Here is a 23,341-nt window from a genome sequence, read left to right on the forward strand (position 1 = left end):
TAGCTTGGTTGGTGAAATACCATGAAGCATGGTGGGGGAAACATCATACTTTGGGGGTGCTTTTGTGCATCGTATTGAAGAGAGAATTGATGGGGAAATGTATTGAGAGATTTTGGGTAACAACCTCCTTTCCTCAGTAATAGCATTGAATATGGGTAGACATGGGCGGACCCCTGGATGTTCGGGTCAGCGGGTTTAGGTACCAGAACAGTACCCGGACCGAACATCCAGTGTTTGCCACGGTGTCATGTGCATGACAGCGCAGCAAACACTGCTTCTGATCAGCAGTAAAAGGATGCTTCTGATCGGCGGCTGCAGGCTGCTATTTTTAGGCTGGGGGTCAATATCCATGACCCCTTACCAGCCTGAGAATACCAGCCTCCAGCTGTCTGCTTTAGCTTTGCTGGTTGTCAAAAATGGGGGGGGGGGGGGGGGACTTGATAGCCAGCCCTGCTGAAGCTGAGAGTTGCAGCCCCCAGCTGTGAATTTGGCCTGGCTGGTTATCAAAAGTACAGGGGAACCCACATAGTTTAAAAAAAAAATTATTTACAGAGCAGGCATCGGATAATAAATACTCCCATCAGCCGGCGCCTGGTCTTGCTGTTATTAGCGGCGGCAGGTGTAGGTTGATGGGAGCAGTAGTACCTCTGATCACAGCACCTGGCTTCACCAAATAACTGTGATCATGTGATGGGACCGCAGACAAATGGCCCTGATCATGTTTTTCCAGGGTCTAGCCGAGATCCGGAAGAGTTTCTGACGCTGGGGGGCACTATACCCTTATTTCTCAGCGCCTTTAAAAAGCGGCGATAGGGAATAAGTACCCTTAACTGCTGCCGTTAAAAAGCGTATCAGTGGTCGTTAAGGTGTTAAACTGAGTGACAATGACAGATGAGAGAGCACTAAAATGCTTGAATGCTCTTTACTCCAACTGTGCAATTTCTAAGGCTCTGGATGCTTGTTTCAAGTAAGAAGTATAATGGGAGTCAATGTGAAATCCGAGCAGACCCTACAAGGAGGTCTAGGGGGCAGTAAAAATGTTGAAATGGATGTGGAAAAAATGCTGAATGGAACGAGAATAGCAAGGGGAAGACACCTGAAAGCATCTTTGACTCCCAGATCGCTGCTGAGAACAATGTCACATTTTTACTCCACTTCAGCCCATTTCACATGTCCGTTTATTTCTGGTACCCAAAAAAATGGTACCGTAGATATCCGTGTCCGTACTACGTGTGGCAACCGTGTGCCGCATCAGTACCACATGGACAGCCGCCAGGAAAGAGGGGCTACAGTAAGGCTAGGTTCACATTTGCGGTTGAGTCTGCAGCATTTCGTACGCAAACGCATGGCAAAACGCATGATAATGCTGCGTTTTTTATCCGCTTCAACGTACGCATGACGGATAAAAAAACCCGCAATGTTTGCACGCGTTTGGGTTTTTTATGCGCATGCGTTTGATGAGAAAAGATTTTCCAGGAGAATTTCCTTGACACAAGCCACGCCCAATCGGCGTGTTTCATGGGATTTCTGTATATAGACCCTTGTGCAAACGCAAGCGAATGCATGTCCTAGCGTTCCTATGTGTTCCCATAGACTGTAATGCATTTATTTGACACACTCCTTCCGCAAGCGTCCAAATGCGTATGGCGGCGTAAATTTGACGCCACAAAAATTCTACCATGGTGCGTCAGCCGCGCCCAGCCGCATACCGCAAAAATACGCATGCGTAAGCAAACGCGGGTGAACTCATCCACCTGCGCCTACAATGTTAAAGATATGAAATGAAGACGCATGTGGATGTATGCGTCAGAAACGCTGTGGACACAGCCACAAATGTGAAACCAGCCTAAGAGCTGTTCCCCCGTGGCAGGTGCTGAAGCCAGCTTTCATCATTCTCCCCTGCTCTGCTGGCGAGCAGAGGAGAATGATGACCATTACATTCAAGTCTGAACAACAGCAGGTGGGGGCTTTTGGGACTGTTACCCCCATCATCCCACACCTGCTGCCGCCAATAACAATGACAGTAGGTGTGAATGATCTGGGTATTCCACAGCCTCCAGCTGCAATCGTTCGGAAATAAATTAATGAAAAATCCGACGTGGGTTCCCCACTATTTTATTGAACCAACCAGACAAAACGTACAGCTGGGGGGCTGCAACCCCCAGCTGTCAGCTTCTGTAAGGTTAGTTATCAAGAATAGAGGGGTCCCCACAACGCTGGTTTTTTTTATTTAAATAAATATAACGGTGTGGGGTGCCCCCCATTTTTGACAACCAGCCTTGCAAAAGCTCACAGCTGGGGGCTGCTATTCTCAGGCTAGTAAGGGGCCATTGATATAGGCCCCCCCAGCCTAAAAACAGCATCCTGCAGCTGCCCAGAAAAGGCGCATCTCTCAGATGCGCCTTTTCTGGTGCTTTGCCCGGCTCTCCCCACTTTCTCTGTAGCGGTGGCAAGTGGGGTAATATTTGTTGGGTTGATGTCACCTTTCAGACACCTATCCATTACTAATCCTATAGTTGTAATGTTAAATAAAGACACGGCCAGAATAAAGTCTTTTATTTGAAAAAATTACAGACACCTTTAATGTTCTAAATTAAAGGGAACCTGTCACCCCCCTGGCGTTTTTAACTAAAAGAGCCACCTTGTGCAGCACTAATGCTGCATTCTGTCAAGGTGGCTCTTTTATTTGGGGTCCCTTCCAACGCTGAAATATTAGTTTTTATAATTTGCCCGCCATACCTGTAGTCTGTCCGGGGGGCATGCCTTTTCCCCCGGACACAAACGCCTCCCAGCCATCCCTCATTTCCTCCGTGCGCCGGCTCCTGTGTCTCTCCCATTACTAAGCCCATGGGCTTGATGTCACCCACAAATACTGCCCCACTTGCCACTGCTACAGGGCAAGTGGGAAGAGCCGGGCAAAGTGCCAGAAAAGGCGCATCTAATAGATGTTTTTAGGCTAGGCCTATATCAATGGCCCCTTACAAGCCTGAGAATAGCAGCCCCAGGCTGTGAGCTTTAGCAAGGCTGGTTGTCAAAAATGGGGGGGACCCCACGCAGTTTTTTAAAATTATTTAAATAATTAAAAAAACAGCATGGGGAACCCTCTAGTCTTGATAACCAACCTTGCAGAAGCTGAGAGCTGGAGGTTGCAGCCCGCAGCTGTGAGCTTTGTCTGGTTGGTTCAATAAAATAGGGGGGAACCCAAGTCGGGTTTTTCATTAATTTCCGAACGATCGGAGCCGGCGGCTGTGGAATACTTCGATCATCCGCACCTACTGTCACTGTTATTAGCAGCAGGTGTGGGATGATGGGGGTAACAGTCCCAAAAGCCCCCACCTGCTGTTGTTTGGACTTTAATATAACACTCATCATTCTCCTCTGCTCGCCGGCAGAACAGGGGAGAATGAGAGCCGGCTTCAGCACCAGCCGCCGGGAAACAGAGCTTATAGTAGCGCTTCTTTCCCATCGGCCGTCCATGTGACACGAAGGACATCAATGTGTGTTCTCCGTGTGCGCTGGACGTGTTGCCGTCCGTGCTGACGCTATAAAAGACATGTCAGGGTATTTTGCCCACGGACACATGGTCCATAGAAACACACTGACATGTGCACAAACCCATTCATTTGAATGGTTCTACGTGTGTCAGTGTCTCCGGTACATGTGAAAACTCTTCCCACACGTACCACAGACAGGGACGTGTGAAAGGGGCCTTAAAGTGAACCTGTCACCCCCTGAAGATGAGCTAAGCCCACCAGCATCAGAGGCTTATCTACAGCATTCTGGTGGGCTTACTTCATTTTCGATTTTGGGGGTAACAGGTTCCCTTTAAGGAGTGACAATAAAACATTCACAATTGGCGAGAAATTGGAAACTTTTTCCTGCATAATGACTTGTATCTAAGGCAAAGTTTAAAAAGGTTTTACAAAAATGTACAAGTAAAGAAAAATTTATTTTTTTATTAAAAAATTGGAAATTTCAGTGTAATTTATGAAGGAAGCAAGAAGTGCCAAAAATTAGGGACTCAGATACACCCTGTATTAGACATAAAGGAGGGCCTCATACACTGTCCAAATTGTAATGTAGTATTAGGCCGGGGTCACACTTGTTAGTGTGATGCGAGAAACTCACGTGGGTCTCTCGCATCAATACCCGGAAGTGCCGCCGCCACTCGGACCGGAGTGTGCGGCTTCATGTATTTCTATGCAGCTGCTTGCTCCGGTCTGAGTGCCGGGTACACACTCGCAAGTGTGACCCCGGCCTTACTGCAAGACTCATAAATGCTATGCAAATCCTGCCACTTTGAAAAGCACTGTGTCAGATCAGCGATCTGACAGGCAGTGCAGGAGGCTTGCTGGAGCCTGCTCTCAGCAGGCGCTTGCAAGCAACCTCCCTGCAGGACCCCCGTGGCCATTTTGGATCCGGGGGCCTGCAGGGAGGAGAGGCTAGGAACAACGCGATCACATTGCGTTGTTCCAAGGGTCTTAGGGAAGCACACAGGGAGCCCCCTCCCTGCGCGATGCTTCCCTACGCCACCGGAATGCTGCGATCATGTTTGATCGCAGTGTTTCAGGGGTTAATGTGCCAGGAGAGGTCCGAGACCGCTACTGGCACATAGTGACGGGTGTTAGCTGTAATAGCTGACACCCCGTGGCGATTGGCCGCGCTCCCCCCATGAGCGCAGCTTATCGCCCATGACATACTATCCCATCCCTAGGAATTAAGTCCCAGGTCATCTCGACGGGATAGTACGTCACATGGCAGAAAGGGGTTAAGCAATGTTTTAGGGTATGTGCACACGTCAGGATTTCTTGCAGAAATTTTCCTGACAAAAACCGGACATTTCTGCCAGAAAACCGCATGCGTTTTTACCGCGATTTTGACGCGTTTTTTCCGAAATGCATAGAATTGCGGGAAAAATGCAGAAAATCCGCAAAAATAATGAACATGCTCATTTTTTTACCGCGATGCGTTTTTTTTCGCGGAAAAAAACGCATCCATGTGCACAAAACATGCAGAATGCATTCTAAATGATAGAATGCATAATGTATGCATTTTTAATGAGTTTTTATAGTGTTTTTAGCGCGAAAAAACCTGTATGTGTGCACATAGCCTTACCCCAAACAATGAATCAGCTGTGATTCCCTGCTGTAATGACTGTATATTCATTTCCACCCCTGGAAACACCTGTGGTGTCAATATGATCACTGCATCATTAGATGAAATCATCGAGAGGTGTAGTTTGTAAAATGTCTCTTATGGGGAAAGGAGGGGGTTTCGCCGTTCCGGCACTTTAGGGGCTCTGCAAGTGTGACATAGCACTCGCAAACCATTTCCTCAAAATCTGGACTATAATATCCCCGATTACATGTAGGATAATGACGCACTCAGGAGAAATGCACGACTTAAGAAACAGAGGGCACCTGTTTATTAATGTTGTTTATAATAAAGTTCAAATTTTATATATTTTCCTGGGAGTTCCCTATTTTTTAGCCCTCAGGAGAAATTACGCAACAAACAGACATTGATGTTTTCCATAAAAACTGGGGCAAAAACATTTTTCTGGTAAAAATGCAATTGTTCTTTCACCAACTAATGGTATAAAATTAGGTGACACACCTGTGGTTGATAATATGCTCAATGTACCCCTAGACATGTTCACTGAAGGGTGTATTTTGTAAAACTGGGTCATTTTGTGTTTTTTTTTGGTTTAGGCAAATCAGGGACCCTGCTAATGCAACATGGCATCTGTTACCTATTCCAGCCAATTTTACATTCCAAAAGCCAATTGGGCGCACGACAAGGCTCCGCAGGGAAGAAACACCAAAGAGTAGTTTTCCACCAAATATGAGGTATCTGAGAAAGTGCCCAATAAATTTATAAATAAACGGGTCCTTATTCTTTCATTAACCCCTTCATGACCCGGGGTATTTTCGTTTTTCGCTCCCCTCCTTCCCAGAGCGATAACTTTTTTATTCTTCCGTCAATTTGGCCATGTGAGGGCTTATTTTTTGCGGGACGAGTAGTACTTTTGAACGACATCATTGGTTTTAGCATGTCATGTACTAGAAAACGGGAAAAAAATTCCAAGTGCAATGAAATTGCAAAAAAAAAAAAACGCAACCCCACACTTGTTTGTTTGGCTTTTTTGCTAGGTTCACAAAATGATAAAACTGACCGGCCATTATGATTCTCCAGATCAGTACGAGTTCATAGACACCAAATATGTCTAGGTTATTTTTTATCTGAGTGGTGAAAAAAAATTCCAAACTTTGCTCTAAAAAAAAAAAAAAAGTCCCATTTTCCTATACTAGTAGCGTCTCCATTTTTCATGATCTGGGGTCGGGTGAGGGCTTATTTTTTGCGTGCCAAGCTGACGTTCTTAATTACACCATTTTGGTGCAGATACGTTCTTTTGATCGCCAGTTATTGCATTTTAACGCAATGTCGCAGCGACCGAAAAAATAATTCTGGCGTTGAGTTTTTTTCCCCCTCGCTACGCCGTTTAGCGATCAGGTTAATCCTTTTTTTTTTTTTTATTGATCGATCGGGCAATTCTGAACGCGGCGATACCAAAGATGTGTATATTTGATTTTTTTGTTTGTTTTATTTTGAATGGGACGAAAGGGGAGGGGGATTTAAACTTTTATATTTCTTTTCATATTTTTTAAAACTTTTGTTTTTACTTTTGCCATGCTTCAATAGCATCCAAGGGAGGCTAGAAGCTGGCACAACTCGATCTCCTCTGTTATATAGGAGCAAAGCTCAGATCGCTCCTCATGTACAGCACCATGGAATCATGCTATGAGCGCCGACCACAGGGTGGCGCTCACAGCAATCCGGCATCAACAACATGGAGGTCTTTCAATAGACCTCTGGTTGTCGTGCCGATGCATCGCTGACCCCCGATCACGTGACTGGGGTCAGCAATGCGAGCATTTCCGGCCGGAAGCGCCGGTTAAATGCCGCTGTCAGCGTTTGACAGCAGCATTTAACTAGTTAATAGCAGCGGGTGAATCGTGATTCCACCCGCCGCTATTGCGGCCACATGTCAGCTGTTCAAAATAGATGACAAGTCCCGACTTTGATGCGGGCTCACCGGCGGAGCCCACATCAAAGCAGGGGATCTGACCTCGGATGTATTATCCCGTCCGAGGTCAGAAAGGGGTTAACCTTATGAAATTGCAAAATGGCTTCAACATGGTTTTAAGTGCTGTGAAGCACCTTAAAGGGTAAATAAACTTCTTGAATGTGGTTTTGAGCACTTCCAGGAGTGCAGTTTTTTAAAATAGTGTAACTTTAGGGTATTATCTGTCACATAGGCCCCTCAAAGTAACTTCAAATGTGAGGTTGTCCCTAAAAAAAAAAAGGTTTTGTAAATTTTGATTGAAAAATTAGAAATTGCTGATCAACTTTTCACTCTTCTAACTTCTAGCCTCCTTGAGAAAGCCATCTGGCAAAACGTACGTTGGAGAGTCTGGGTGTTGAGACTTGGTAATCTCTACGTTTATTTACATTTATTGTGATATCTTCTTGGGTGTTATTGTATATAATCATTTCATTAATCCACTTGGACTTCCATTGTAATATTATTTATGTATAAATTAACCCTTCTGCTATATCTACAATGTACTATTTTATATTTCCTAGGGATACCATCTGATTATCAGACCCACTTCCTATATGTTTTCTCTGTGTTGTTTGGTCCCTTCTATATGTATTTTTATCCTTTCTGCTAAATATGCAGTTTTAGATTGATGCATTAATACATTTTTTATTGAATATTCCAGTGTTTATTTACTTCATTGGTAGGAGTTATGAATACTAATTCTAATCGTGAATACTCACATATGTCAGGTCTAAATAAGATAATTCTGTTATCTTTGTCATTTATCTATGATCATACTGTTGTAAGGGATGTTTGTCAGAGACCCACATAACGAGCAAATACAGACAAGTAGATGATTTATCACGCTCATAGAACATTAACACCTTTATTACCCTTTTCCTTGTACTATTAGAACTAATGTAATAAAATCACACATCCAAAACATAGGACACAGATGCCATGTTTTGTTAGTAGAATTCCACCTGCTCTCAAGAAATAACATGGAAGCTTGAGAAACAACATTTCAACTATGTCCACCACAATAAGTTATTAATAAAGAAATATTAGAGGGTACGGATTTATTTCAATTCTTCACTCAGTTCTTTATTAAAATGCATTAGGCATGGAGACCACTTGGCTGTCATATTTTTTTTTCCAATTTTCCACACCAAAACAGTTACAGGAAGATTCAATTTCTGTAAATTGCAGACAGAGCTTCCGATGGTGGAGAATGTTTGAAGACCATGAAGACTTGATCTTTTTGCATGTGTATTGTGCAAATCATTCCAGGATGAGAATCAGAAACTCTATTTTTTGCTAGGAACCACAAACTCCAAAACCAGAATTTTCACTTTTTACTTGCAATTTCTGTGCTCCTGGAATAGAATATGGGTCATATCAAACAGTCAGTAAATTACAAATGGCTAAGTGGTAACAACCAACACCATGACCCTTCTTTATAAATTATAAACAGACAAGGATAGGCCAGGGAAGGAAAACACCAATATACTGTATCTTGACCCTTCAAGAGCAACAAACAGACCAAATGTTCATACTAAGTCAGCCCTTTGTGCTACATTGTGGCAAGTTATACTTATTAGACCCCTCTGTAGAAGGTGGTGATGCACATAGTAAAAGTAGAGCAATAGCCACTGATTGCACAAACATAAAAAAGGAAGACAGGCCGTGGTGTGGTCACTTGGTAATTCCGGATCATATGCTCTTGAAATATTTAGAATTGGTGGTTCAGATCATTGATGCTGATCTTCATTGCTTGCACTTGGAGTTCGGCTTCTGATCTGACTGCGCAATTGTTCTATTAGTTCTGGGTTTTGTTGCTGCATTTGTTGAGCAAACTGTTGTCCTCTAAAAAGAAGAAAACATAAAATTATGTTCCCGCAAGCCTGTTCTCGCTGGAGGAAGATCCAGATGGTTACAGATTTTTCTTGCAGCAAAATTGTAGAATTACATTGATTACACAGGTCTACAAAAAGTTTTTTTTTTTCAGGTGCGAATGTTTTTTTAATGGATTTAGAGTATGGTATTCAGCAAAAGTATTGGTATTTTTTAAAGAGATCATTCATCTATGAAAATAATGCATTCCCCCAATGCGACTTGTGTGTGATAAATGCAATAGCTTTTTGTTCTGTCTTGACTCTTTACAGTGTCTTAGGTAATGAAATATCTCATTTTGTATTTTAATTTGTAGGCTTTTAATGCTATAAAATTGACTTTTTGAAGCCAGAATTCTACCGTAATTAACTATTAAATATCTCAGAAACTAAAGCCAATCTGGCAAAATCAAAGTAATATTCTTAAATCAGAACCATAAACTTAACATAAAACCGTTCAGAGATCACCGACACCAAAATCACTGTATACCAGTGTTATATTCAAATGAATGGGTGACCATGTAATAAATGGGTGCAGCTGCCTACTTTGGATAAAGAGAATCTGTCAGCTGATACATGCCATTCCTACTTTGGATAAAGTAAACCTGTCAGATGATACATGCCAATGGATTTGGCAGCATCTATCAGGCACAGACTGTATTAACTCATCCAGGTATGTTTGACTCTGAAACGCTGTAGTTCAGAGTAAAACATACTTTAAAGGCTGCCGGGGACATACATGAGCCATACGGGAGACTAGTCGGTTAGGAAGGTTCTCGATGGCTTCTCCCTGCCTGCTGCCCTGGATTGGCAGGTCTCTGCCTATGTGCGCGTATTCACTTTTAAAGTATGTTTTTCTGTTGAGGGTATCTGAGGTGGAGGATCGGGTATAGGCTCTGGATGACCTCACAGCAGGTATGCCTAATGCTATTTGAACGCCAAAGCTCTGATCTCAGAGTGAAGTGTCAAAGGAAGATGACTTGGAGAATTGACAGAACAAAATTTCTGCATTATGGGATTTCTTGAAAGAGCAGAGGGTCAGCGCCCTGATGATTTATTTTTACAAAATGGCTCAAGGAATTATTTCCTGACCCACCTTTCTTCTTGGCCTTTGCTATGGAACATGCTCATAGGGTGCCCCCCAACCCCACTACTCTTGGACAGACTCCTAAATTGCCAGGACCGAGACACAGATCTCCACATGGTTGAACGCAAGAGAGATCTGATTTGACAATGCCATAGTTTCCATTTTCCCAGACTTTTCCACCAAATTGCAGAAGAGCCTCATTCATCAACATCAAATGTCGTCTGCATCATCTCTAGATACCATATTCTATAACATACTGGGCTCGAATACGAGTGGTTGATAGAGAATGGCCAATTTATTTTCCACTCTTAGCGAGCTGATGGCTGGTTAACCAAGAGAAGGAAGGTGAACCGCTAAAATCAAGACAAGATAAGTACATCTACTGGTTTTCTAAGTTGATTTTTCTTAACCCCTTAATCCCATAAGACGTACTATCCCGTCCAGGTGACCTGGGACTTAATTCCCAGGGACGGGATAGTACGTCATATGCGATCGGCCGCGCTCACGGGGGGAGCGCGGCCGATCACGGCCGGGTGTCAGCTGCTTATCGCAGCTGACATCCGGCACTATGTGCCAGGAGCGGTCACGGACCGCTCCCGGCACATTAACCCCCGGCACACCGCGATCAAAGATGATCGCGATGTGCCGGCGGTGCAGGGAAGCATCGCGCAGGGAGGGGGCTCCCTGCGTGCTTCCCTGAGACGATTGGTACACGGTGATGTGCTCACCGTGTACCGAGCGTCTTCTCCCTGCAGTCCCCGGATCCAAAATGGCCGCCGGGCTGCATCCGGGTCCTGCAGGGAGCACTTCCAGGTCAGGATCAGGCTGCAGCTCTAATCCTGCCCGGCTATATGTCAGATCACCGATCTGATAGAGTGCTGTGCACACTGTCAGATCGGTGATCTGTGATGTCCCCCCCCTTGGACAAAGTGAAAAAGTAGAAAAAAAAATTTCCACACGTGTAAAAAAAAAAAATTCCTAAATAAAGAAGAAAAAAAAAAAATATTATTCCCATAAATACATTTCTTTATCTAAAAAAAAAAACAAAAAAACAATAAAAGTACACAAATTTAGTATCGCCGCGTCCGTAACGACCCGACCTATAAAACTGGCCCACTAGTTAACCCCTTCAGTGAACACCGTAAGAAAAAAAAAAAAAAAAAACGAGCCAAAAAAACAACGCTTTATTATCATAACGCTGAACAAAAAGTGGAATAACACGCGATCAAAAAGACAGATATAAATAACCATGATACCGCTGAAAGAGTCATCTTGTCCCGCAAAAAATGAGCCGCCATATAGCATCATAACCAAAAAAATAAAAAAGTTATAGTCCTCAGAATAAAGTGATGCCAAAATAATTATTTTTTCTATAAAATAGCTTTTATCGTATAAAAGCGCCAAAACATAAAAAAATGATATAAATGAGGTGTCGCTGTAATCGTACTGACCCGAAGAATAAAACTGCTTTATCAATTTTAAATGTAACCGATAAAAACGTCAACTCGTCCCGCAAAAAACAAGACCTCACATGACTCTGTGGACCAAAATATGGAAAAATTATAGGTCTCAAAATGTGGAGACGCAAAAACTTTTTTGCTATAAAAAGCGTCTTTTAGTGTGTGACAGCTGCCAATCATAAAAATCCGATATAAAAAACGCTATAAAAGTAAATCAAACCCCCCTTCATCACCCCCTTAGTTAGGCTAGGTTCACATTGCGTTAATGGGTTAACGCTAACGGACAGCGTTGCATGGCGAAAATGTCACAATTAACGCCGTGCAACGGGTCCGTTAGCACAACCATTGACAGCAATGTGATTTTCGGGTGTAGCGCATCGCTAGAGCGTGCCATTTTCGGCTTGCGCTAGCAAGGTGCCGTTCTTTTGTGGCGCGCCTCGGACGCTGCTTGCAGCGTCCGCGGCGCGCCCGAGGTCCGATCCCCGATCTTCCAGAGCGGGGACGTTAACGCGACCACTAAACACGACACCTAAAAAGACATTGCGTTAGCGCAATCCGCTAGCGCTAAACGGATTTCCCTAACGCAATGTGAACCTAGCCTTAGGGAAAAATAATAAAATTTAAAAAAAATGTATTTATTTCCATTTTCCCATTCGGGTTAGGGCTAGGGTTAGGGTTTGGATTACATTTACGGTTGGGATTAGGGTTGGGATTAGAATTAGGGGTGTGTCAGGGTTAGGTGTGTGGTTAGGGTTACAGTTGGGATTAGGGTTAGGGGTGTGTCTGGGTTAGAGGTGTGGTTAGGGTTACAGTTGGGATTAGGGTTTCATTTATAATTGGGGGGTTTCCTCTGTTTAGGCACATCAGGGGCTCTCCAAACGCGACATGGCGTCAGATCTCAATTCCAGCCAATTCTGCATTGAAAAAGTAAAACAGTGCTCCTTCACTTCCGAGCTCTCCCGTGCGCCCAAACAAGGGTTTACCCCAACATATGGGGTATCATCGTACTCGAGACAAATTGGACAACAACTTTTTGGGTCCAAGTTCTCTTGTTATCCTTGGGAAAATAAAAATTTGGGGGGCTAAAAATCATTTTTGTGGGAAAAAAAAAAGGTTTTTTATTTTCACGGCTCTGCGTTGTAAACTGTAGTGAAACACTTGGGGGTTCAAAGTTTTCACAACACATCTAGATAAGTTCAGTGGGAGGTCTAGTTTCCAATATGAGGTCACTTGTGGGGGGTTTGTACTGTTTGGGTACATCAGGGGCTCTGCAAATGCAACGTGACGCCTGCAGACCAATCCATCTAAGTCTGCATTCCAAATGGCGCTCCTTCCCTTCCGAGCTCTGCCATGCGCCCAAACAGTGGTTCCCCCCCACATATGGGGTATCAGCGTACTCAGGACAAATTGGACAACAACTTTTGGGGTCCAATTTATTCTGTTACCCTTGTAAAAATACAAAGCTGGGTGCTAAAAAATCATTTTTGTGAAAAAAAAAAAGAATTTTTATTTTCACGGCTCTGCGTTATAAACAGTAGTGAAACACTTAGGGGTTCAAAGTTCTCACAACACATCTAGATAAGTTCCTTGGGAGGTCTAGTTTCTAATATGGGGTCACTTGTGGGGGGTTTATACTGTTTGGGTGCATCAGGGGCTCTGCAAATGCAACGTGACTCCTGCAGACCAATCCATCTAAGTCTGCATTCCAAATGGTGCTCCTTCCCTTCCGAGCTCTGCCATGCGCCCAAACAGTGGTTCCCCCCCACATATGGGGTATCAGCGTACTCAGGACAAATTGGACAACAACTTTTGGGGTCCAATTTATTCTGTTACCCTTGTGAAAATACAAAACTGGGGGTTAAAAAATTTTGCGAAAAAAAAAAAAAAAATTATTTTAACGGCTCTGCGTTATAAACTGTAGTGAAACACTTGGAGGTTCAAAGCTCTCAAAACACATCTAGATAAGTTCCTTAGGGGGTCTAGTTTCCAAAATGGTGTCACTTGTGGGGGGTTTTAATGTTTAGGCACATCAGGGGCTCTCCAAACCAACATGGCGTCCCATCTTAATTCCAGTCAATTTTGCATTGAAAAGTCAAATGGCGCTCCTTCCCTTCTGAGCTCTGCTATGCGCCCAAAAAGTGGTTTACCCCCACATATGGGGTATCGTCGCACTCAGGACAAATTGCACAACAACTTTTGTGGTCTAATTTCTTCTCTTACCCTTGGGAAAATAAAAAATTGGGGGCGAAAAGATCATTTTTGTGAAAAAATAAGATTTTTTATTTTTACGACTCTGCATTATAAACTTCTGTGAAGCACTTGTTGGGTCAAAGTGCTCACCACACATCTAGATAAGTTCCTTAAGGGGTCTACTTTTCAAAATGGTGTCACTTGTGAGGGGTTCCAATGTTTAGGCACATGAGGGGCTCTCCAAACGCAACATGGCGTCCCATCTCAATTCCAGTCAATTTTGCATTGAGAAGTCAAATGGCGCTCCTTTCCTTCCGAGCTCTGTCATGCGCCCAAACAGTGGTTTACCCCCACATATGGGGTATCGTCGCACTCAGGACAAATTGCACAACAACTTTTGTGGTCTAATTTCTTCTCTTACCCTTGGGAAAATAAAAAATTGGTGGCGAAAAGATCATTTTTGTGAAAAAATATGATTTTTTATTTTTACGGCTCTGCATTATAAACTTCTGTGAAGCAATTGGTGGGTCAAAGTAGTCACCACACATCTAGATAAGTTCCTTAGGGCGTCTACTTTCCAAAATGGTGTCACTTGTGGGGGGTTTCAATGTTTAGGCACATGAGGGGCTCTCCAAACGCAACATGGCGTCCCATCTCAATTCCTGTCAATTTTGCATTGAAAAGTCAAATGGCGCTCCTTTCCTTCCGAGCTCTGCCATGCGCCCAAACAGTGGTTTACCCCCACATATGGGGTATCAGCGTACTCAGTACAGATTGTACAACAACGTTTGGCATCCATTTTATCCTGTTACCCTTGGTAAAATAAAACAAATTGGAGCTGAAATAAATTTTGTGTGAAAAAAAGTTAAATATTCATTTTTATTTAAACATTCCAAAAATTCCTGTGAAACCCCTGAAGGGTTAATAAACTTCTTGAATGTGGTTTTGAGCACCTTGAGGGGTGCAGTTTTTAGAATGGTGTCACACTTGGGTATTTTCTATCATATAGACCCCTCAAAATGACTTCAAATGAGATGTGGTCCCTAAAAAAAATGGTGTTGTAAAAATGAGAAATTGCTGGTCAACTTTTAACCCTTATAACTCCCTAACAAAAAAAAATTTTGGTTCCAAAATTGTGCTGATGTAAAGTAGACATGTGGGAAATGTTACTTATTAAGTATTTTGCGTGACATATCTCTGTGATTTAAGGGCATAAAAATTTAAAGTTGGAAAATTGCGAAATTTTCTAAATTTTCGCCAAATTTCCGTTTTTTTCACAAATAAACGCAAGTTATATCGAATAAATGTTACCACTAAAATGAAGTACAATATGTCACGAGAAAACAATGTCAGAATCGCCAAGATCCGTTGAAGCGTTCCAGAGTTATAACCTCATAAAGGGACAGTGGTCAGAATTGTAAAAATTGGCTCGGTCATTAACGTGCAAACCACCCTCGGGGCTTAAGGGGTTAAAAAATGTAATTCCGATGGATTACCTGGATTTGAGTTCTCCCCAATCCATTTACTGTATAGGAAGGATGTACTTTACTACTAATCTTTTCTGGCAAGATATACAGTCTATGCTGTGATGGCCTTGATACAATCTTTGTTACCTGATGACTCAGATTCGTGAGTATAGGTTCAACTACTTTGTTTATTGGCTCCAGTTGAGCCTGCCATGTTTAATGCTGTATACAGTCATGGCCGAAAGTGTTGACACCCTTGAAATTGTTCCAGAAAATGATTTAATTCTCCCTCAAAATTATTGCAATTACACATTTTGTTCTACACGCTTATTTCCTTTGTGTATTGGAACAACACAAAAAACTGAGGGGAAAGAAAGGCAAATTGAGCTTTTCACAAAAAAACTGAACAAAATGGGCTGAACATAATTGTTGAGACCCTCAACTTAATTGGTTGCACACCCTTTGGAATAAATAACAGCAATAAATAACCTATAACCATCAACAAGCTTCTTACACCTCTCAAATGGAATTTTGAATCCCTCTTTTGCTCAAGCTCTCAAATTTCAAAAGGTGCCTTCCCCCAACAGCAATTTTAAGATTTCTTAACAGGTATTCAACATGATTTAGATCCAGACTCATTGCTGGTCATTTCAGAACTCTCCAGGGTTTTGTTTACATCCATTTCTGGGTGCTCCTTGAAGTCATTGTCATGCTGGAAGACCCATGACACAAACCAAGCTTTCTGACACTGGGCACTACATTGCAACCCAAAGTCTTTTGGTAATCTTTAGATTTCATGATGCCTTGCACACAGTCAAGGCACCATGTGGGAGAGGCAGCAAAACAACCCCAAAACATCTGTGAATCTCCATCATATTTGAATCTAGTTACGGTGTTTTCTTTATAGGCCTCATTCGATTTTTGGTAAACAGTATGAAGTGCTTTACTAAAAAGCTCCATCTTGATCTCATCTGTCCACAAGACGCTTTCCCAGATTTTGCATTACTAACGTACATTTTGGCAAACTGCAGTTTATTTTTTGTATGTCTATGTCCTCCTGGGTCTTCTGCCATAGCATTTCATCTCATTGAAATGTTGTTAGATAGTTGGCGCTGACACTGAAGCTCCTTGAGCCTGCAGGACAGCTTGAATTTCTTTGGAATTTGATTGGGGCTGTTTAGCCACAATCTGGACTATCCTGCGTTGCAGCCTTTCATCAATCGGTTGCTGCCGTTCAAGTCCAGGGAGATTAGCTACAGTGCCATGGGTTGGTAACTTCTTGATTATGTTGTGCACCATGGACAAAGGAATATAAAGATCTCTGGAGATGGACTTGTAACCTTAAGATTGATGTTCTTTTTTAATGATTTTGGTTCTATAGTCCTCAGACAGGTCTCTTCACTTTGTTCTCCATGCTTAGAGTTGCACACACAGACAATGCAAGGATTGAGTAAGCTTCTCCCCTATTTATCTTGTTTCAGGTGTGATTTTGATATTGCACACAACTGCTAATGTGAGTTTGAACGAGAATCAGAGATTTGAAACAAAGTGGTTTACCCACAAATTTGGAAAGGTGACAATTTTGTCCATCCCATTTTTGCAGTTTTGTGTGAAATTATGTCCAATTTGCCTTTTTTTCCTCTCTGTTTTTTTTTGTGTGGTTCCAAAACACACAAAGGAAATGAACATGTGAATAGCAAAACACATGTAATTGCAATTTTCTGGGATAAATCTTTTATTTTCTGGTACAATTTCAAGGGTGCCAACACTTTTCAGACATGACTGTCCTTTGCATTGTTGATTGTTCTGCATACACTATGTTTTGAATTAATGTCTATTACTACAGTGAAATGGTGTAACATCAAATACATGGGCCGTGTGGGTCCTTGGCCTTCCTTTAAAAGGAGACTCGTTGAGGTGTATTCCCTTCTGTTTAACCACTTTATGACCTATGACTGGAGTTGAGCGAATAAGTTTGGAATCGGTTGTCGAATCTGAATTTGCCATATGTGTGCCACATTGGTACCCTATTCATGCTGAATTTATGTTTGATGATCGGTTCCGAACATATTCGTTCATTATTACTCCCATTGTCTCCAATGACGATCGGCTGTGTTCGGCAAATATTGCAAAAAACAGGATTTTTGGTTGCTTACCGTAAAATCTGTTTCTCGGAGCCTCCATTGGGGGACACAGGAACCATGGGTGTATGCTGCCGTCACTAGGAGGCTGACACTATGCACAAAAAAGTTAGCTCTTCCTCTGCAGTGTACACCACACCAACTGGCATAATACTCTTCAGTTAGTGAGAAAGCAGTAGGAGAAAAACAGTAAGGTTGAAACATAACTACAAACATGAGAACTGTAAACATGAAAACAGTCAGAACGCAGAACAGCGAAAACATAACATGGGAGGGTGCTGTGTCCCCCAATGGAGGCTCCGAGAAACAGATTTTAGGGTAAGCAACCAAAAATCCTGTTTTCTCTATCGCCTCTCATTGGGGGACACAGGAACCATGGGATGTCCAAAAGCAGTCCCTGGGGTGGGAAAAACAGACTTCCATCAGGTCAGAGGACTCACCACTGCCGCCTGCAAGATCCCTCTGCCTAGGCTGGCGTCCGCCGAAGCGTAGGTATGGACCTTGTAAAATTTGTTGAACGTGTGGATGGAAGACCAAGTTGCCGCTTTGCAGAGCTGTAGGGCGGAAGCCCTGTGGTGCACCACCCAGGAGGCGCCGACTGCCCGGGCAGAGTGAGTCTTTATCCCAGGAGGTGGAACTCTGTTCTTGACCCGGTAAGCCTCTAAAATTGCCGTTCTGATCCAGCGAGCAGTCGCCTTGGAAGCCGGCAGGCCTCTGCGCGTGCCATCAGGAATGACAAAAAGAGAATCTGTCTTCCGGAAAGCGGACGTTCTATCCAGGTAGATCCTCACTGCCCTGACGAGGTCCAGCTTGTTCAACGATCGCTCCAGAGGATGAGTCGGAGCTGGGCAAAAGGGAGGTAGAACGATGTCCTCGTTGAGGTGGAAGGTGGAAACCACCTTAGGGAGGAAGGAAGGCGGAGGCCTGAGGACCACCTTGTCCTGGTGGATGACCAAGAAAGGAGGTCGGCAAGAAAGGGCCGCCAACTCGGAGAAGCGGAGGATAGAAGTGATGGCCACAAGAAAAGCCACCTTCCAAGAAAGAAGTGACAGGGAAACCTCCCTGAGAGGTTCAAAGGGGGCACCCCTCAGAACGTCCAGCACAAGATTTAAATCCCATGAATCCACCGGGGCTCTGTACGGAGGGACAGCGTGGGCTACTCCTTGAAGAAAGGTCTTAACCTGTGGCCGAGAAGATAACGTCTTCTGAAAAAAGACAGAGCGCAGAAACCTGGCCCTTTAGGGAACTGAGAGCGAGACCCGAATCCAGTCCTGCCTGAAGGAAGGCCAAGATGGAAGGCAGGGAAAAAGACATAGGTGAGACGCGGTTGGACTCACACCAATGTAAGTAAGCCTTCCAGGTACGATAGTAGATCCTGGAAGACGATGGCTTCCAAGCCTGGATCATTGTGTGAATCACCCGGTCCAAAAGGCCGGATGCTCTTAGAACTGCGATCTCAACAGCCACGTCGTTAAACTGAGCGACCGAGAATTCGCGTGGAAGATCGGACCCCGAGACAGCAGATCGGGCCTGTATGGAAGGCGCCAGGGGGCGTCCGCGAGAAGGTTGACGATGTCCACAAACCAAGCTCTCCTGGGCCAATCTGGGGCGATCAGAATGACCGGCACCCCTTCTGCTTTGATCTTTTTCAACAGCTTGGGAAGGAAGGGCAGGGGTGGGAACAGAAAGGGCAGCACGAACTGCAACCAAGGAATGGCCAGGGCGTTGACGCCCACCGCGAGAGGGTCGCGAGACCTGGAGACGAACCTTCCTGTTCATTCGGGACGCCGTGAGGTTCACCTCCGGAGTCCCCCATCGAAGACAAATCTGATGGAAAACCTCCGGATGCAAGGACCATTCCCCTGCCGTGAGGCCCTCGCGGCTGAGGAAGTCGGCGGCCCAATTGTCCACGCCGGGGATATGCACCGCGGATATCACCGAAACTGTTGCCTCTGCCCAGAGGAGGATCTTGGATTCCTTGGCCAAGGCACTCCGAGTCCCCCCCTGATGGTTGACATATGCCACAGCCGTGGCATTGTCCGTCTGGATTCGGATTGGTAGGCCCCTGAGAATCCTTTCCCAGTGACGAAGGGACAGAAAGATAGCCCGAATCTCGAGGACATTGATCGGCAGAGTTGACTCCCGCGCCAACCAAAGTCCGTCGTCACCACCTGCCAGTGAACTGGAAGGAAGGACCTGCCCTGGGAGATGAGAGGGGACGTCAGCCACCAGTTGAGAGACCGTTTGGCCCAGGGAGAGAGTCGGATCGGACGATGCAGGGAAAGGACAGACCTGTCCCACTGAGACGGGATGGCTTGCTGAAGAGGTCGCGAGTGAAATTGGGCGAAGGGAATCGCTTCCAATGTTGCTACCATCCTCCCCAGAACCTTCATGGCCGATCGGAAGGAGGGAAACCGAGGACCCTGGAGCAAGCGTACGTCCTGCCGAAGGATAGATCTCTTGTCTTTGGGAAGGAAAACTTTGGTCTGACGAGTGTCGAAGAGCATGCCCAGAAAAACGATGCGCTGAGAAGGAATAAGGCAGGACTTTTTTCGGTTGACCAGCCACCCGAAGCGGGCTAGGGTGTCGAGGAAAATGGACAGACTTTCGTGAGCTTGAGAAAAAGACGGGGCCTTGCTGAGGATGTCGTCGAGGTACGGAAATAGATCCAGGCCTCTGACCCTCAAGATGACCATCAGCATCGCCATAATCTTCGTGAAAACCCTGGGAGTGGTTGCAAGATCGAACGGCAGGGCGACGAACTGAAAGTGGTCCGGGAGCACCGCAAAGCACAGGAATCAGTGATGTCCCGGGAATATCGGGACATGGAGGTAGGCGTCCTGAATATCTATGGAACACAGAAATTCCTGAGCCTCCATGGAAGCAATTACTGAACGAAGGGATTTCATCCTGAAGTGTCTCAGACGAACTCTCTTGTTCAGCAATTTGAGATCCAGAATGGGACGAACCTTGCAGTCTTTTTTCGGTACCACAAAAAGATTTGAATAGAAACCGGTGAACCGTTCTCGTCCTGGGACGGGAACGATCACCCCGGCTTTGAGGAGAGAAGCGATGGCTGCGAAGAAACCCGGAACTAGAGCGGGGTCTCTTGGAGGTCGGGATTCGAAGAAACGATCCCGGGGTCGTAAAATGAACTCTATTTTGTATCCCGAGGATACAACTTCCCTGACCCATGCGTCCTCTACTGAAGAGATCCAGACGTCCCTGAAGAAGAGGAGACGGCCGCCCAGCCTGGGAAGTTGGCTGGGATTTTGCTGAGAGTCATGCCGAGGTGGATCTTCCAGTCCTGGACCTGAAGGATCTACCCTGGGAGTAGCGAGGGCGCCAGGAAGGAGTGGGTCTAAAGGATACCGTCTTCTTCTCTTGACGTGCCTGTGGCCTCTGTTGCTGCTGGGAAAAGGAGTTTGACGCCGCGAAGCGCCGAAAGGACCGAAATTGCCGTCTAGGAGGAGGGCGACGAGGTTTGGACTGGGGAAGAAGAGAGCTTGTGCCCCCGGTGGCGTCCTTAATGATTTGGTCCAGCTTAGAACCAAAGAGACACAAATCTTTAAAAGGCAGGCTGGTAAGGGACTTTTAGAAGACAAATCCGCCTACCAGGCCTTGAGCCAAACGGTCCGACGGATGGCAACAGCATTGCTGGACGCCTGAGCCGCACAAGACGTGGCATCCAGGGAGGCGGAGACCAGGTATTCACCTGCGTGAGAAATCTGGTTGGCAAGCTCCGCCAGTTGTCCGGGTGGAGCCCCGTCCAGGATGCCCTGACGGAGTTGTTTGGTCCATTTGGATATGGATTTTGAAACCCAAGTGGAAGCAAAAGCCGGGCATAGAGTAGCTGCAGCCACTTCAAAGGCTAACTTCGCAAAGGATTCTATGACTATCGTTAGAATCCTTCACAGATGCTCCGCCGGACAGTGGAAGGACCGTGTTGGTGGATAGCCTGGAAACTGGAGGATCCACCGAAGAAGCAGTCCAATTAGCGGTGAGCTCCGGAGAAATGGGATATAAAACGCCAAGTCGCTTTCCTCTCTGAAAGCCCCTGGTCGGATTCTCTCTTTCTCTGGTCATGATCTTCTCGAATTCAGGGTGAGGAGTGAAAAATTTGGAAGGTGGTTTAGCCTGTCTAAACGAAACTGTCTGATCTGCGGGTTCCGTAGAGGTATACTTGATGCCACAGGTCGAATTTATCACTCCAATGAGGTTCTGAACCATATCCCTAATGGTAGCGATTTGGTTAGAATCCAGCTCCGAAATATCCTCCGAGGGCGCATCAGAGAACGCCTCGCCTGACTCAGGGGAGGAGGAGTGGGGGGAAGTCGACCGCAGAGAAGGACCGTGTGGCGAGATGGAGCGAGAAGAGGACTCAGACTGGCGTTCCTGTCTGGACCTTTTGCGGCTATAATGGAGGGCTCAGACGGAGGATCCTGCGACCCGCTGGCTACTGCGGGGGTCTGCAGGGGTAATCGATCCAGCACGGACACCAGAGTTTGAGACACCTGAGTTAGATCCGCTACCGATTGTGACAGAGAGGAGGCCCAGCTAGGGGTGGGGGTATCACTCAAGCGGAGCAGCCGGGAGATCCTGGGCGGTGGGAACAATCGGGTTGCTGCAGGTCTGACAGAGTGGAGAGGACTGACCTGAGGGAAGTTTGCAGTTACAGGATGAACATGCAAAGTATTTGACTAAGGCAGAAGAAGCGGAGGAAGAAGTAGGGGGACGAGAGCGGCCTCCTTAAGAGGTAGACATTTTGAAGGGTCCCTGAAGAAAATGCCAGAGGGTTAGGGGACGGGGGGGTAGAGGGGAGTGTCAGTCTGCAGTGCAGAGCTACTCACGGCAGCCGGAAAAAAGGATTCCAGGTGGAGGAAGCTGTCCGGCTTGCGGGTGGACCTCCGGAGAAGACCTCTAGGCGTGAGCTCCTGCTGCAATCCGGGAGTGAACTGCAGCTGGTGACCGCTGAAAGGGCGCAGGAATGTGCGCTCTGAAAATGAACTCCTGTCTGGACCTTTTGCCATGGAGCGGAGCGCGATGTGTGGCGCCAAGCAGCGGCATGGAGGGAGGGGCGGAGTTAGCAGTGCTCCCAGGAGCATCAAGATGGCAGCGGTAGACAGGTTGTTGGGCGGGAGAAAGCCCGCCCGATGAAAGCAGAAGTGGGTGGAGTCGCAGCACCGGAAGTAGGCCCGGGCAGAAGCCGGGGCCTAAATTAGAAGCCGGCAACCGCCGGTGTAAAGAGCTGCGGCGCCGGAGCAGTGCGCCGCAGTTAGAAAACGGCGCGGCAGCCTGCCAAGGCTGTCACGCTGGAGAGAATAGCTGCAGTGAAACCCGTGGCGCCAGATCAGTGCGCTGCAGGGAGAAGCGGTGCGGCAGCCTTTCAGGGCTGTCGCGCTGGAGAAGCGCGGTGCCGGAGTAGTGCGCCACAGGAAAAAGCGGCACGACAGCCTGTCAGGATAGTCCCACTGAAGCAGGTGGTGCGGCCGCTGTGAAAACCGCGGCGCCGTGGTATAGTCCGTCTCTTGCGGGTGGACCCAGTGCGGCCGCCGGGGTAGGAAGCGGCGCAGCAGCCTATAAAGGCCCCGCGCCGGAATAGAAGGCAGAGGGGCCGCAGCTGCCACAGGGGGAAGGAGACACGCGGCTGCCTGCAACGGCCGCCGCACAATACAGCAATCCCGGACCATGCTGCTGCAATCTGGGTGCAAGCAACGACCAGGTATTCTGGGAGCCCTTAGCAAAACCCCCCCTTGAATGATCTGGGTTGGGATGGGGAAATACTCACCTCAAGCCTCCCACGCCGATACTAACCTGAAGAGGAATGAGACGTCCAGGGAGCTGATGGACGTCCTAGTCTCCGCAACAGACAGGCTCTGGTGGGCGAGTGGCTGGGGAACGGAGCCAGGACCAGGATCTTGGTCCTGCTGAGGGATCTATGAGGATACGGGGTGGCAGTACACGCCGTACTCATAGTCCGTATTGTGGGACTACAGGTGT

At 46.0% G+C, this 23,341-nt stretch overlaps 1 protein-coding gene across 3 annotated transcripts in view; it reads right to left on the minus strand.

Moving 5' to 3' along the window:
- Nucleotides 1–7,977: 7,977 nt before the first annotated feature.
- The window catches only part of SGTA (small glutamine rich tetratricopeptide repeat co-chaperone alpha), a 103,842-nt gene continuing 88,478 nt past the window's right edge, over nt 7,978–23,341 (minus strand). For all 3 annotated transcript variants that reach the window (XM_069740211.1, XM_069740228.1, XM_069740218.1), the window contains exon 11: nt 7,978–8,971. In XM_069740211.1, coding sequence (XP_069596312.1) covers nt 8,857–8,971 — 115 coding nt within the window. In that variant the 3' untranslated portion in view covers nt 7,978–8,856. The remainder of the gene's footprint in view (nt 8,972–23,341) is intronic.

The sequence above is a fragment of the Ranitomeya imitator genome, chromosome 1 (assembly GCF_032444005.1).
Source record: "Ranitomeya imitator isolate aRanImi1 chromosome 1, aRanImi1.pri, whole genome shotgun sequence".
In the NCBI taxonomy this organism is placed as follows: Eukaryota; Metazoa; Chordata; class Amphibia; order Anura; family Dendrobatidae; genus Ranitomeya; species Ranitomeya imitator.